Source organism: Phalacrocorax aristotelis, chromosome 13 (assembly GCF_949628215.1).
Source record: "Phalacrocorax aristotelis chromosome 13, bGulAri2.1, whole genome shotgun sequence".
Classification (NCBI taxonomy): Eukaryota; Metazoa; Chordata; class Aves; order Suliformes; family Phalacrocoracidae; genus Phalacrocorax; species Phalacrocorax aristotelis.
This window is the reverse complement of record NC_134288.1, coordinates 7,701,441-7,716,914: the sequence shown is the minus strand read 5'-3', so window position 1 is coordinate 7,716,914 and position 15,474 is coordinate 7,701,441. Positions and strand designations below refer to the sequence as shown.

At 56.3% G+C, this 15,474-nt stretch overlaps 2 protein-coding genes and 1 long non-coding RNA gene across 5 annotated transcripts in view; 2 read left to right on the top strand and 1 right to left on the bottom strand.

The window, feature by feature from the left end:
• The first annotated feature begins 6,361 nt into the window (after positions 1–6,361).
• On the top strand, positions 6,362–10,673 carry R3HDML (R3H domain containing like). Its single transcript, XM_075108780.1, has 5 exons — positions 6,362–6,821; positions 8,239–8,357; positions 8,859–8,991; positions 10,117–10,232; positions 10,343–10,673. Exons 1-5 carry the CDS (start codon positions 6,561–6,563, stop codon positions 10,473–10,475), a joined length of 762 nt encoding a protein of 253 aa, XP_074964881.1. The 5' UTR covers positions 6,362–6,560; the 3' UTR covers positions 10,476–10,673.
• A 1,825-nt stretch (positions 10,674–12,498) lies between these two features.
• HNF4A (hepatocyte nuclear factor 4 alpha) overlaps positions 12,499–15,474 on the top strand; it is a 37,813-nt gene continuing 34,837 nt past the window's right edge. The window contains exon 1 of the mRNA XM_075108752.1: positions 12,499–12,675. Coding sequence (XP_074964853.1) covers positions 12,627–12,675 — 49 coding nt within the window. The 5' untranslated portion in view covers positions 12,499–12,626. The remainder of the gene's footprint in view (positions 12,676–15,474) is intronic.
• LOC142064136 (uncharacterized) overlaps positions 14,858–15,474 on the bottom strand; it is a 43,600-nt gene continuing 42,983 nt past the window's right edge. For all 3 annotated transcript variants that reach the window (XR_012663006.1, XR_012663008.1, XR_012663007.1), the window contains one exon: positions 14,858–15,243. This is a non-coding gene — a long non-coding RNA (uncharacterized LOC142064136). The remainder of the gene's footprint in view (positions 15,244–15,474) is intronic.

The following is a 15,474-nucleotide window of genomic DNA, read 5'->3' as shown; positions in this document are numbered from 1 at the left end:
ATTTATTTCTAGAGCTGGCAGAAAAATTTCTCGCCTTTGAAAGGCTCCAATTATATCTTGGTGCTGGCTGGAGCCAGTGGCCTTTGCAGCTTCCTCACAGGCTGCTGGTGGGGACCACAGCTCTGACGGTGCCACGGGGGACAGGGGGAGAGGCGGGAGGGCTGGCACCCGCCTACTGACCAAAGAGATCATGTAGGATCCTGTTAGCCTTGATGGACACCTTAGTTAATAACCCCAAACAAGCTGTTTTTACTTTGCACCACACAGGCGTTAATCCTGCTGTGTTTTCAGCTATGGTTGCTGCTAGCACTAAAGGCTCCCAGTGTTGGGCTCCTGTCAGGACCTGGCCGGTAAAAGAAGAAGATTGCAGCTCGCAGAGCTGGGGCAGCGCCCAGGTGGCCTTTGGAGAGTGGTTTGGGTGCCAGGCTGTGGGCAAGGCTGCTGTGTGCTGCCCTGCCAAGCCCAGCCTGGGTGATCGGACCCATACGTGCAGACTCCTGCCCGTGCTCCCAACTGCCAGCTCCTTGCAGCATCGCTATGCATAAAATGGGAAAGTTTTTTTCACCTTTTTTTTTTTAGTTTTTCTCGTGTCCTAGCAAATATGCAAGCGGAAATGGTGGGTTATGAGAGGACATTGCACCCGAAGCAGAGGAAGCTGTGAGGCATTGTATGAAAGGCTCCAGGGCCATGGGCTCAGCTGTGGAGAATGCAACTGCCTGTCCCTGCTGATGGACGAGCCTACCCTTGGCACAGGAACAATCCCATGGATGGATTTTACAGCAATGCCCATGGATTGCAAACAGTCCTACAAATCAGAAAAGTATTCAATGGTTTTGTGGTCAAAAAGAGCAGAAGTGAGTAGTGAAGCATCTCGCATTAATAAACGGAGATGCTCTAAACCCCAGAGTTTGGGCTAGGCTTTAAAAGGCATGTGCTGCCATTGTGTTAGCCTGCTGTTGTAGGCAGGCCATGATGCCTTCAGTAGTTGAGATAAAGGCTAGAGAAGACTTGGCCCTCTCCAACCTATCCTGATCCTATGCTGTGATCCATACTCCTGTGGCTGCACATTCAGGGTCACTCACATGGTGCCCCTGGCAGGAGCTGTGCCCCACAGCCGGCTTGGACACTCCTGCCATCCCTCCCCTCCTGCCTGTAATCACAGCCCTGGTGGAGGTGAAATGTTTGCCCTGCAAGGGGCTGGCAGTGTATGGTCTTGACTGTGCTGCTGCTGCCAGCTGGCCATGAACAGCACAAACACTGCCCAGGAGACATGACTGCTGCCCAAGTGGGTTAGGAGGTAGTCTCCAACAGCACGGTTCACATGGGCCTGGGGTCAGGAAAAAATCCAGCAGAAATCAATAACCGAAGCCTTCATAAATAACCCTGCAAGCTCTGGCAAATGCACATGGGCTGTGAAGCCCAGAGCATTGCAATTTGTGGCACAGCTTCCAGCTCTTGGAGGAGATGCAAGCCTCCAGCTGGAGGGTTTGCTCTGGCTGGTGTGTCTCCTGTGCTCCCACCGCCCAGATCCCCAGTGCGTGTGGTTATAGGTGCAAGCTATACCACTACATGGTTTGTCTTATACCATGTCCATCACCGAGCCCATCCTCTTAATACATGCAACAGGAGCAAGGGACCTGAAAGCCAAGTTAGCAGGACCTCTCATTTACTGGTGATCATAGGAGCCCATGCTCAATTTTGCCTTCTTCCTGTGTACTGCACTGGCATGGGGAAAGCCGGTTCTTGGGTGTGGAGATGACCTGGTGGGTGCAGCGAGGGAAAGTGAGGTGAATGTGCATTGCACCTTGGCTTTCTGCTCCATCCCAGGTTTTAGCAGTGAACTACAGGAAAAGTTCAGATTATCAAAATTCACAATTTTAGCTACTTCTCATTAAAAGTGTGACATTTCCTTTAAGAAACTTGCCCTGTTCCTGTGATATCTGAGATATCAGGGAGAGGGGGGTCGATACATATCAAACTTCTTTAATTTTGATGAAGAAATGCTGGCGTTTTTTTTAAAAAGCCCATCCTAGCATGGTGCCCCCATGTTTTGGCCAAAAAGGGCACGGTTTTTCTGGCAGCCAGGAATTGATTTCCCCATTCCTGCAGCCTGGGAAGTCACCTTTTCAGTGTGAGATTTTACTTTTCTGCACCCCTTCCTCCAAGGCTCAGCTTGGTTCAGAAAGGGATTCAACATTTACAAGGAGGTGGTCCTAATTAGTGAGAAGGAAGACTCAAGCCCTCAGACTGCAGGACTGATCTCAGTTAGCCTGCTGGGTTACAGCTCAACAGGGTGTTTCACTCCAGGGAGATCACAAATAAATGTGCAGGAGTTCAGCCTGGGTTTTCTCATGTCACCATATGTGGAGCTCAAATCTTCTGACCTCTAAGTCAGAAGGAAGATCTTCTTTCATGATACATGAGGAAGAACAAAACTCTGGATGTGTTGGACTTCTTGGAGCTCTAGAAATGCAAAACACCATCAAAAGCCCCACCTTCCTTCCCTGCCCAGGGGGCACCAGGGTAGCTGGAGCTGTTGGTGGTGTTTGAGGCAGGACTGGGTGAATTGAACAGCTTTCAGCAAAGCTGGAAAACGAGCCTTTCTGCCAGTTCATAAGAGGGGGATATTTTACTACAGCAACAGAGTTTGTGCATTACCTGGGAAAAGAGTTTTGTTTAACAGGGCTTTGGATTGGTTTTGTTTTACCCCAGTCAAGAGGAGGCTCCTGCTACGGAAAGCCACATCAACCTCCTCCATGCCTGGGGGTGCTCAGGCATCGCAGCAGATCCCATCCCTCAACAAAGGACAAAGCCCTGCTCAGTCCTATGTGGCCTCATGTGTCCATCTGCCACCGTGATACATGGGTGATGCCCGAAGTCAACAGATGGGAGAAACAAACATGACGGGAATCCTGCTCCTCCCGTTGTGGCTTCTTCTGGAGTAAGCTGCTATGTGTGACAGTCTTAAAGGCACTGGTGGACATGTCTGCCAAGAGAGTGCTGTGAACCCAGTAATTTATCTCTTTTTTTTCCCCCAATGCTCATTAAAATAAGAATTTGCCGGCACTGCTGCTGTATCCAGCTGAATGCATGTGCTTCTTGGCTCCCAGCAAGGTCCTTGCTGCAGATACCGTGTGCTTTGGCAGCTGGGCCAGTCTGGGCTGCAGGATATTACACCTGGCAGGGACACAAACCCCCTCCAGTTCCTGGAATTTGGATTGTCTTGTGGAGTGCTGATTAAGCAGTGCTTTCAGTCTGCACCCAAGACAAAACCCTTGCCTTGTCTCCGCACAGAGGCTCGGTGCAGCTCAGCTGCTGCGTGGCAGCGGGAGCTGCAGTAGGTTTTCTCTCCCCGAGTCCCAGGGAAACAAAAACTCGAAAAAAATTGTTAAATGCAAATCTTTGAAGTTCATGGTGCTGGACAAGCATTCGCTGCTCAGGGCTCTGTCTTTTGTGAAATAATAAATCATTAAAAAATACCTCCCCATAACACAGCCCCAGTGCCCTCCCTACCTTTGCGTGCACTTGGCAACAGGTGCTCCTCCCAGTCTGCCCAGAACACGTCTCCAGTCTGCCCAGTTGAGATCACTGCTGCATGTCCTTGTCTGCCTTTCTAATCCGCTGGGAATGAAACTGCCTCCACCAGTCATACTAATGAGAGATTTGATAGCTGGGGTTGAGTGGAAAGAGGCAGCCCTGGTGTGTGCTGTCCTGGTACGGTACAAAGGGCTGTCATGCCTTCAGCCCCTGGAGCTGGCACTTGCCTCCACATACAGGTGAACATAAAATAGGGGTGTCAGCAAACTGGGGATGGTGCTTTGCCTGGCACCTCTGGAAAGGTGGCTGATGCTTTGGAGGGGTCTGGTGCTGGGAAGGTGAAGCTGAGCTGGCTAGACCCCTTATGACAGGCAGTCTGGAAAGCTGATGGGCTCTGGGAGCCACCCTGTCATCCCGGTGTGCCCCATGCTGGCATCTGCGGCACAACACGGCCCCCAGCAGCACGCGCAGCCCTGCCAGCCCACGGGGTGCTGTTGCTCTCTGCACTGAGGGGTCCCCTCCTGAGTGCCACAGCGGGGCTGGAGGTGCCTCAGCAGCAGTTTACCTGTCTCCTCCCCGGCACAATTATCATCCCACCCGCTGGGTGGGGTGTGGATGGAAACATCCCTCCAGCACGCATCTCCAGCTGCTCCCCAAGGTCCACAGCATCTTGAATTGCTTTATGGGAGAGCAGATGCCAGGAAAAATATACATGGGGGACCGTTTTGGCAGAGGCTTACAGCAGGGTGAGGCTGTATTGGCACAGCATAGCAGCTCAGCACCAGGGTGTTATTCCCGCTCCACGCTCAGGTCTGTGCTTCCCCAGGCTCCTGGTCAGCATCTGTTGCACTGTGGTCTCAGGAGCTGTGGGTGAAGCCAGCCGGGCTCTGGGGTGAGCCATCAGTCCTGGCATGGGGCAGGAGTTGCATGGCCAGGATCCTTGATTCTTATCCCAGTGAGGGCGAGAAGCAGCGATAGGCTGCTGCTGTGGGACTGCCTTCTCCTCCCCTCCTCCCCAGCAGCCTCCTTGCCTCCCTGCCTGACCAGCAGCTTTCCCCGGGGGAACACTCTGGTCTCAGCTCCGTGCATCTGTCTCCATGCCTCCCACCAGCTCAGGAGAGGGAGTTTGGCCTCAGTGCTTACCTTCATGCAACTGAAGAGCCAAATCCTGGCTCCAAACCCACCTGTGCCCTGGTGAACCCAGGCCTGGTGAGCTGTGGGGTGAGCAGCTTGCTTACCTGGGTCACCATGGCATGGAGCAATAATGGCAGTGAGCCCTGCCATGGTTCACACATGGCTGCCAGCTCTGGCTCCGAGCTTGGCAGGAGGCAGACATGTGACAGGCATTGCAAGCAGCCCCTCCAGCCTGCCAGGCTTGCATTTTTGTGACCTGCACTAATTAACCCAGCCCCAGGCATTGTGACCACTGGGATGTCAATGGGGAAACACACTTGATGCTGCAGGATTGTCTACAGCTTTCAGACTTCTGCTGCTGTTTCCCCTCCCTTGGGACAGACAGCTGGGGGAAGCACAGCCTGCAGCAGAAGGGCTCATTTCCCTAAGATGCCCCTGGCTGGGCATCACCAGCTCCTCAGCGGGGATGTGGGCAAAGCCTCCATGGGCTGCAGCAAACCCTAGTCCTTGGGGAACCCACACAGCAAGTGGCTTCATTTCTAACAGGGGGAGCTGCTGGCCCAGGGACATGCATGGTCACCAGGTCCCCTCCCAGCCACCGCAGCAAGGGACATCTCTGCCACCTGCTCATCTTGCACCAAAGCGGGGTGACCCCGGGGCTCCCGGTGAGTGCCAGCCCCATCGCCACCTTGCCAGGGCAAAAACCCCTCCACATCTCTTGCCAACCTGCATTTGCTTCCCTATCTGCAGCTGCCAGAGAGACCCCGGCTGGCGGGCTGAATGGTGAAGAGATGATTCTGGGAATCTCTCACTGTAGGTAGCTCGTAATAAAAACTCCAGCCAGCAGCCGATGAGCAGCCCCCCTGCCCGCTGGAGGAGTGAGCCAGGGTCTGCTCGCTTCCCCCCGCAGGCACTGTGCACGGCTCAGCGTGCCTGCGTGCACGCCTGTGCGCGCGGATGCATCCACCAGCCTATAAATCTCCTAGCAGGGCTCTCTCCAAACTTCAGGACATTCCCCGGGGGAAGAGTTAAGATGCAGCTTTTGCGTCAGATGCTGTGGCGGGCTGCCCGGCGGGGCTAGGCTAAACCTCTCCCCTGCATCTGCCCCAGCAGGTTGTTTGCAAAGGTCAATCCCACCGGCTGCCGCTGCTGGGCTTGGCTGCCCTTGGCTCTGTCCTCAAGGTACGTAGTCGGAGGAACATCCTCCCCACTGCTCCGGGGAAGGGCTGGCAGGGATGTTAGGAGGTACATCGGCTGACAGACGAGGAGATATTCCAGCATTTTTCTCTTTTTTTTTTTTTAATTATTTTGTTTTTGCAGTGGTTTATTTTTCTTTCACTGAGATAAAGAGTTGTTAGGATTTTTTGCCGATGCTTTTAAAACTTGCTGTGTGCTTCTTTATCTGTGTGAGATTTCCATTCGTGCTGGGGACTTACTCAACACACCTAATGCTTGGGAAGTTACAGGGCAGGCGGCTGCAGCAAGTTTCTCAGCATGCTCCTAATTAGCCCCTGCCTGGCAGGTATGTGCGATAAGTAAAAAAATAGGGAAGATTTTGTACAGATTCTCTTTTTTTTTTTTTTTAAAGAAACGATAAAACCAATTCCCCAGCCATCTTTCTGCCTGTCCTGGGAAATTTACTGTGATAAATGACGTTATCAAAGAGATTAATTTCAAAAATTTATTTTGAAAAGAAAAAAAGGAAAATTTATTTCCATCTTACTTTGGGAAGTGGTGTTTGCACATGAACTGCAAGCCTGAGCAGTGCCCGTGTTATTTTCTCTCCTAGATCGACGTGCCGGCAGCAGGGACCAGCGACCCCCCCTTATCCTTACTTAACTCCGTGTGGGAGCAGAAAGCCACTGGCTGATCCTGCTGGCCAGGCTAGCATGACTGTGCTCCACTTGCACCTGTACCTCACTGCCTTGGGCTTCTGGACGACACAGCAGTCCAGCTCCTTCCTGCTGCCCAATGCCACCGAGCTCCTGTCCCCCGCCAGGGGCAGAGCCACGGGCCTGCTGTGGGGTGTGGGGGTCCCCCGCAGCCGTCGGAAGCGATACCTCTCCCCCCGCGACATGAGTGTGATTTTGGACTACCACAACCAAGTGCGGGCACAGGTGTCCCCCCCTGCCGCCAACATGGAGTATATGGTGAGTTGGGCTCTGACAGGGTGGTGTGGGGGTCCACAGCTCTTGGCTGCTGCGGTGGGGTCGAGGGGCTCACCTGTGACGTGGGCACCCAACCTAGTAGGGATGGGGCACCCACGCATGGGGATGTCAGGGTGCTTCCCCGGATTTGTAGCCAAACATCTGTCCCAGGGGATGTTTTGCACCCCTGGTGCAGGGCAGATGCACATATGCCCCATGCAGCCTCTGCACAGGAGGGATGGAGTCCCAATGTAGGCATGTTTCCACCTCGGGGCAGATTTAGGGCCCCTGGTCCTGTGCCTGGGATGTCTGGGAGCTTGCAGGCTGCAGGACAGCAGCATCTGTCCAGCTGAGCTGCAGAGGTAGCATTAGGGGAAGAGAGATGGCTGCAAGCATGAAAAGCTCAGGTCCCAACCCAAAGCCCAGGTGGGAACCTTTCCCCTAACTGCAGCCAGGAGGTACAGCCCCATCTCAAACTCCAGGGTCCCTTGGGAGTGTGCCCAGGGATGCCAGCCCCTGGGAGAAGAAACATGCAGGAGCGAGACAGAGAGGGGCTGCACAGCCTCGCTGGGTCGGGCAGCTCATCTGGATGAGAGCCACCCTGGTCAGAGCTTTCCCCAGGTTGTCTGGACCCTGCTTGGAGCTCCTAACCTGGCCCTAAAGGGAGAGGAAATGGGGAGCCACCAAGAGGAGGGATTTCCAGCCAGCACAGAGTGGGACCCTTGTGGCAGGAGGTACCATGTACTGCTCTGCTCCCAGGGAGGGGACTGGAGCTCCCACGGAGCAGCTGGGTGGTCCCTGGATGGCAGTTTGGGAGAGCCAGGCTGGAGCCCAGCTTACTGGGTACCAGAGCAGGTCAGATGTGCCTGGGAGCATCCTGTGTTGGTTCTTGCTTGGCCTAAATTCCTGCCTTCCAAAATAACTTTCCCAAGCATCTCCCCAAAGCGGTTCAGGATGGATAAGGAACCTTTAAATAATGCATGAAGGAACCTGCTGTCCTCACTGGTTAGTCTGTGGCCAAGGCTGCGGATGGAGGGCTGGGGACGGCTGCGAGCTGCAGCAGCAGTGCAGGGCTGTGGGGTTTCACCCCTGGATTCAGCTCCGCCTTCTGCAGAAGGAGCTCATTCCCAGAGGGAATCACACGCACAGGGCTTGCACTGCTTCAGGGCATCTGTGCTCTGCCTGGGCAGTGGATGCCGTACGTACCCAGCGGCCGCAGTAGGCAGCTGGGGTGGTTCATTGCTCCTGGACCTACTGCCCTGCTTCCCGCAGGCTTTTCCCAGCCCAATGTGTGAGTCACATTTTTTTGACACCTGGGGGTGCTCAGAAACCCTCCCCAAAAGCACAAAGGAGTAGATTTCTCTTCCCTCCTCTGGGCAGCCAAAACCCCTGCCTGCCCTTTTCCTTTCCTCCTGGCCAGGTGTGGGATGAGCGGCTGGCCAGGGCAGCGGAGGCATGGGCTGCGCGCTGCCTGTGGGACCATGGGCCCCCTCAGCTGATGAAATATGTGGGGCAGAACCTCTCCATCCACTCAGGCAGGTGAGTGCCCCATGGGTAGAGCGGGCTCCTAGGGACACCCTGCACCCCATGATGCTAGGGGAGGAGGAGCAGCAGCAGCACCCCCTCAGCTGAGAAGCAGAGAGGTTCTGAGCTGGGATTGCAGAAGATTGAGATGTAACCAAGAGGCACATCAAGCCCCCGCGGGGAGGAGGAGGACAGTCCAACCCTTGCAGCAGGGTAAATGTGGAAACCAGAGGTGCCCACTCCTCATCTGGGGACTATGACATTAATCCCCTTTCTGCCTGGCACACAGAGCAGGGGGACGTGGGTTCTGGATCTCTACCACATGGCTAAGTGCTCAGGTGCCTCCAAAAAGGGCCAGGTCTTCTGGCCTTGGGCACAAGTGGACTTAGCACAAGGATGTCATTGCCCCTGCTCCATCCCACTTCTCTCCCCTATTCCCTCTATGTGGAGCCTTCCTCCCTCTCCTCTATGAGGTCCACAGGAGGAGGTCCACCTTACACATGGCACCTTTTGCAGATACCGCTCTGTTGTGGACATGGTGAAATCATGGCACCAAGAGAAGCAGCACTACTCCTTCCCTCACCCCCGTGAGTGCAACCCCCGCTGCCCCTCCAAATGCAGCGGCTCCGTCTGCAGCCACTACACGCAGGTGAGTGCCACAGCCCCCTGCAGCCCCCTGGGACCCAGCTGCAGACTGAGGGGCAGCTCACAGCACCTTAGGCTGCTGCAGCACCTGTGCAGCAAGCAGCCCTTCTCCCAGCAGCAGCTGGGATCCAAGATCAAATCCTGGCAGCTGTCTGCATCGAATCAGGCAGCAGGCTGGCAGCAGGCAGCGTGCCTGCTGGAGGGGTGCAGGCAGCTGGCAGCGATGCCCTCCCACCCTGGGGCCCCACAGGAATCTGGCTGCTTGCATGGAGGTCCCGGGGGCTCGCAGCCCGCTGGAGTGCAGCTAGGAAATTCTGGCCAGTTGGCTGGGAGGTTTTCATTTTAAGCTTTTTTTCTTGCTTTGGCCTTTTTCTCCTTATTATCCCACTGGCACCCTAAAGGTGGTGAAGAGGGAAAAAAAGACCCTTTGTGCTTTTGCTGAGCATGAATCCTGTCCTCTGTGATGGAGCAGCTTTATAGTGCCCAGCTGTGTCCAGTTCCCCAGGAATGCAGCCCCTTCATCCCCCAGCACATCCACTGGTAGCCAGGCCAGCACAAGGTGGAAAACCTCCCTCAGCTCCCCTGCCCAGTGACAAAGTTGTGCCAATCCCTACCTACCTCCTTTGCATGGCTCCAACCTTTACTGAGCTTCTGCACGCCTGTGCAGCATGTCTGTGGGGATGCTCAGGGAGGCTCCAGGTTGCAAATGGGCAAGATATGTTTTTTTAAGGAAGAAATTCAGCCTGGAGATGCTTTGGGAGGAGCTTCTCGTTCTGTTTCACCTCCCTGGGCGCAGGGTAAGCTGCTGGCAATGATTCAGGGTGAGGTTTGGGATCTAATTTGGGTAAATGAGAGAAGTGACCCAGACTCGGCTGCTCATTTAAGTGAGCTCGGCAAGGTACCCCCTTGCAGGGCAGCATGGGCTGCAGACAGAAAAGGGCAGTGAGAAAACACCCTCAGGTGACAAAGCAGTGCCCACAGTGGGCACAGCATCCAGCCGGAGTAATCTGGGCAGGTGGGATGTGACTCCCTCGTGGGACGGAGCCCTGCGCTGGGGTCCTGGGGTGACCGGCTGTGGGACGCCTGGGTGGGCGGTCGCCGACAGCGCCTGTTCTCTGTCCCGGCGCAGATGGTGTGGGCATCCTCCAGCCGCCTGGGCTGCGCCCTCGGCACCTGCGCCAACGTGCGGGTGTGGGGCAGCATGTGGCGGCACGCCATCCTCCTCGTCTGCAACTACGCAATCAAGTAAGTGTGTGGAGGGAAGCCTCCCCATGCCGTCCTCCCTCCTCAATGGCTGCTCCGGTGTCGGCAGCAAGGTGATGGTGCTCCGAGGTGATGCTCTCCTCTCTTTTTAGGGGCAACTGGCTGGGAGAAGCGCCGTACAAGGTGGGGAGGCCGTGCTCAGCCTGCCCTCCCACCTATGGCGGGGGCTGCTCCAACAACATGTGCTTCACCGGACTCAAATCCAACCAAGTCAGCTGGTTCTAGGGCTGCAGCCCCGTGAGGAAGTCCCTGGGATTATTTATAACACTGACCCCTGCCAGCGGCCTGGCTGTCCATACTGCTTCAACCCTAGTGCCATGTAGGAAACTGCTTTTTTAACACAACTCTCCAGCAGCGCTCGCGTTGTCTGGCTGCTTCCCGCTTTGGGGGAAATAGGGATGGTTCAGACCCCTGCCACCCAAAATAGGGAGAGTTCAGGGATGCACGGAGGGAGTGGGGCTGGCTGGCATAGTCCCTGCTCTGCACGCTCGGCGGGCTTCCCCACTGCTCCCTGCCTGTGCTAAGGCAGAGGCTGGTGTAAGTGAATACCGAGATGTTCCCCTTGTGGCAAATGGCTGGAGGAAAAGCAGGGAGCTCCAAGTGTGTCCCTGCTCCATGGCAGCCCCTCCAGCCGCAGGGCCCCCACATCCGAGCCCACCAATAAAGCAGCCTGGAGACCCCCATGCTTGTGTTGTTCCTCCCTCACTCACAGCCTGGAGCCTCGGGGTAACACCAAGCCGGTGCCTTTGCTCTGGTTTTGGGGGTAAACACAAAAGGGTGCAGAAGCCTTCAGCGGGGCCATAGGCCCCAGCCACGGGAGATGCCTGGGTGCTTTGCTCCATCGTGTGGGAGAAGACAGCATTGCTGGGGCACTGGGTGATAACGACGACGCTGGAGGTCCACAAGCTCCCTGTCCCACCCAGGCTGCCCAACATCACCCCACTGCCCTGCCTCACCCCTGGTGCCGCTGAGCACCCTGCTATCCGCACCCCCTCCCTCTCTAGGACCTCTCAGCACTCAGCAAACCCAGGGGTCCCCAGATTCCCAGGCTTTGGGTCTGAGCCTGCAGCTGCAGATTCCTGTGCCACAGCCCACTGTGTCCCGGCAGCCCCATACCCGCTCGCCCCTGCTCCGCTGCACGCTCCCTCGGGATGTGCTTTCTCATCCAGAGGAGCAGATGTCCCTGATTTTGTCCTCTTGGGGCTGCAGGGTTTCGATAGCTGGTCTGCTGGGGGGTTCCAGGGCTGGCAGGGACACCTTGGTGCCTCTTCCAGCTCAGCCCCTTCCCGAGATGTACGGGATGCCCTGTGCTGCCGTTTGATCACTTTTTCAGCTCCAGCTCTAGATCCCCCATATATTTGGTGTCACCTCAGCAACACCTCTCGCGTGTGGCCCTGCTTGCCTCAGTGCAGCCCCCTGGGAGCAGGGGCTGCTCCTGCCGCAGAGCCACCAGTGGCACAGGGCTCTACCCCAAGGTCAGGGACTGCATCTGCACGCCCTGGACAGCGAGGTCCCCGGGGCTCCCCCTGGGTCCTGCATTCCCAGAGAGCGCATGGATGTCCGTGAGCGGCTGTGGCACCTTGTGGGTGCCCCTGATTTGGGGAGCAAAGTGGGATAGGGAGGAGCTGCAAATGCCCTGCACCCTGGGCCCATGTTTAGGGTACCACCCTGCATCCCACCGCAGCATCCCCCACATCCTCCCATCACTGCAGTGGCTCCCCATTCCAAGTGACCCTTCCAGCTTTGCACTGGGGGAGCAAGTCCTGACCCACGTCTGGGGCTTTTCACCCCTTGTGCCTCAGCCAGGCTCTGCTCTGCCCATGGCAGTGCATGCCAGCCCCCACACTCATCCCATGGCCCCTCGCCCGCAGGCAGGGTTACCCTGTGCCCACAGGCAGCCTCAGCCCTGGTTTTCCCATGGTGCGCAGGCAACAGCACAAATCCAGTGGCACCCGGGGCACTGTGGAGCAGGATCCAGCCACCTTGTCCCCTCTGTGGCTGGGGTGACCCCCAGCCTGGTGGCTGCCCCAGCCTTGACACCGGGTGGAAACGGGAGCCCCAAAAGAGTCCAGTAAAAGCCGTGTTTGAGTTTCTAGCTTGGCAGCAGTTACTATAGCTACAGCAACGGCACCTTGCAGATTGGTTTCCATAAGAGCTTGGTTACTATTTAACATCTCCACCCACATTAGCCCTGATTAAGCGAATCAATAAGATAACAGGAGAGGCAGGTTTCCTCGCCCTGCCTCTCCGCGCACCCTCCTGCCTTCACCTAGTTCCTTAGTGAAAGACATTTTTATTTATGTATTTAGATTTCTTTTTATTCCTCTACTTCCTCTGGTTTTCGCCCCAAGTCCCCATAGCAGTAGCCGGCGAGACATGGTCAATGTAAGCACCCAGCTAAGCGCTAAGATGGAGGCTCCATATGGTGAGTACAGCGTTTCCATCGCCCGCGCTGCCGCCCCGCTGTCGCTCACGGGAAGCGGGGCTGGGAGCGAGCAGCAGCCCCCAGCCCCACGTCCCGGCCCCGCCGCGCTGCCCAGTCCCCACCAGCTCAGGCACCTGCAAAGGCTGGAGATGGAGGCAGAAAAAGGGTCCCCGACTAATTTTTATATAATATATATGTAATTTCTCTCTTTCACTCTGCTTGGCTCAAAGAAGAAGCCACGTGCCCGAGGAAGCAGAGTGGTCCGACCCGCTGGCAGAGGGGCTGCTGCAGGGTTCACAGCAGAAGTGGAAGTAGTTTAGAAAGGAGGTGACGTGCTGCCTTAGGACATGCAGCCAACTCCAATACAAAGGCTGCGGGCGGCCCATGGCATGCCTGGGCTGTGGGAGCAGGCACAGCGGGTGCCTGCCAGCGCTGCTGCTCTCGCCGAGGGCCAGTGCCAGGCTGGTGTTAATGCTGGGCAGGATTCCCAGCAGGGAGTGTAGTGCCCGGACGAATGGCCCCTCCAGTCTCTGCGGTGCACAGCATCGGGCGGCACGCAGGGAGATGCCCACCAGGCCTGTGTCCTGTGCTCCCTGGCTGGCACAGTGGGTACTAGCCCAGGGCAGCCCCATGCTGCTGCTCCCCTTGGCTGTGCCAGATGCCAACTGCCAACAAATGCACATGGGGAGGACAGGTCCCCCCAGCTCGGGGTGTCAGCCCGCTGTTATGCTCAGGATGGGTCCAAATGGGCCCATGCTGCAGCATCCCTGCAAGATGAGGGGGCGGAGCTGGTTTGGTGCCTTGTGATCTGGGAATCCCAGTTCCCTGGGCATGGCCAGTGTGGAGAGAGGTTCTGGCAGATGAGGTTTCACAGTTACAAGGTTCTCCACCACTTTCCTGTGGCTCTCCATCACACCCCTGTGGCTCTCCGTCACTTCCTCATGGCTCTCCATCGCTTCCCCTGTCTCTCCATCATGCACCATGGCTTCCCATCACTCTCCAACACGTCCTGTGGGTCTCCATCATTCTACCTTGCCTCTCCTCACTGTATTTTTCATGTCCTGCTCCTCTTCTCCTTTACCACACCCCACTCATGAACATACACAGCCCCACCAGCCCACACTCCAGCTGCCATGTGTGCTCCAGCCAGGCCACAGGAGGGCCTGTGGGACTCCCAGGCCACCTCCTTATGCTTAGCTCATGGCCCCATTTTGGGTGGTGGATTCTCTTGCTCCAGGCTTGCAGCCTCCTATGGGTGGCACCTCCAACCCTATCCCGCCCCTGTGCTGGGCATCCATGCTGCAGCGAGGCCCCATGCCTCCTTGCTCCAGCCCCCAGCACTTCTGTACTCTCCAAACCCAATTCAGTTTTGGTTCACATGGCTCCATGGCGAGCCATGGCCAGATGTGGGGCTCATCAGCATTTCCTTGGGTCCACAGCCCATTGCAACGGAAATGTGTAGGAACTGATAAGATCTGCAATAGCATTGCTGGGCTGAGCCAGAGCAGGGAGCTACTACAGTCAAGCAGTTACAAAATGCTGAGTTTTAGCCTGTTTTCACCAGGTCACTTGTTTGTACGTCCCAGGCCCCCAGGAGCCGGGGCTCTGGAGGAGCTCCCATCACCCGTGCCTCTGAGCTGCAGGAGCCAGCAGTGGGACAGGGCTTCACATAAAGCTGGGCCCAGCAAAATGCTGAGTTTTTGGTTTGTTCAGCGCAGGTTGTGGTTTTGCATCCAGCTGGCTCTGCTTGGACAACGTGCAAGGAGCTACACAGTGAAGTGGGCTCATGAGTGGGTAAAATGAAGGCTTGATACCTCTGAGATGTACAGAGGGTTGGATCCTAGAGTGAGGGCACCACAGTGGGTTGGTCCAGCAGATGTGAGTGCTGAGCATCCTCCGGGCTGAAGCTCCGAGTGAGTCGCTGTGCAGGAAGGGACACTCCTCCCTCTTTGCTGCGGGTGGGGAGATGGCTCCTGACCCACCAGGCTCGCAGCAATGGACTTGTGTCTCATTTGCAGGAGAAGGGGAGGCGCAAGTGATGTTCCCGTCATCCTGGGAGACACAGCATTTCAGAGTGGCTGGGCCTGGGTGTCCCCAAATCCAGGGTGCTTGTGTCTTGCTTTGCTCCGGCATGTGAAGCCAGCCTCATTTCTAAAGTGAGCAACAGGCTTTGACTGACAAATGCAACCCAAGGAGCTGGACAAGCTCTTTAATCACTTATGATTAAGTTCTTCTTCCCACTTGCAGCTGGCTTTAATGCAAGTAGCCACTTTCCAGCCCCGGCACATCAGTGACCTTAAACACAGGCAGGCAAATCTTTTCACTGTTAATCTTCTCCTGAATTTTCTTTTTTAAAATCTGATTTTCTTCTAATTTTTCAGCCTGAGGGTCAGCAACCGAGGCAGGTGCAGGCAGAGTTGGGCGCCCTGGGGCGGCTGGGGAAGAATCGCTGCACATCCCACCTGCAGCTGCTCTCCCCATCTGCTCCCATGGCCAAACAAAGGCACGCTCCAGCCGGCACCCGCTGCCTGTGAGCCTCTTGCCGGGCTGGACTGCCGAGCCTGGGGCCTTGCAAGGGGGAGAGGGAAAAATAAGAATAAAAAAGTGAGATGGGCCTCCCAGACCAAAGCAAGAGGAAACTCAGACTATTGGCAGAAGGAGGGGAATCCTCATAAATAAAACAGGTGAAAAAGTTATCCAAATAGAGGTGAGGAACGCTGGCGAGGATGGAGGACCAGGCAGCGCCTGGCTTCCCAGGCAGCCTGCGGCACCGCAGGGCTGGGGCTGGGCTGGGCTGGG

Bases quoted from the DNA above. Each gene is read 5' to 3' on its own strand.
- R3HDML (XM_075108780.1), top strand. From the start codon at position 6,561: ATGACTGTGCTCCACTTGCACCTGTACCTCACTGCCTTGGGCTTCTGG. The intron at 8,992-10,116 runs GTGAGTGCCACA...GTCCCGGCGCAG, and splicing joins TCTGCAGCCACTACACGCAG to ATGGTGTGGGCATCCTCCAG. The intron at 10,233-10,342 runs GTAAGTGTGTGG...CTCTCTTTTTAG, and splicing joins GTCTGCAACTACGCAATCAA to GGGCAACTGGCTGGGAGAAG.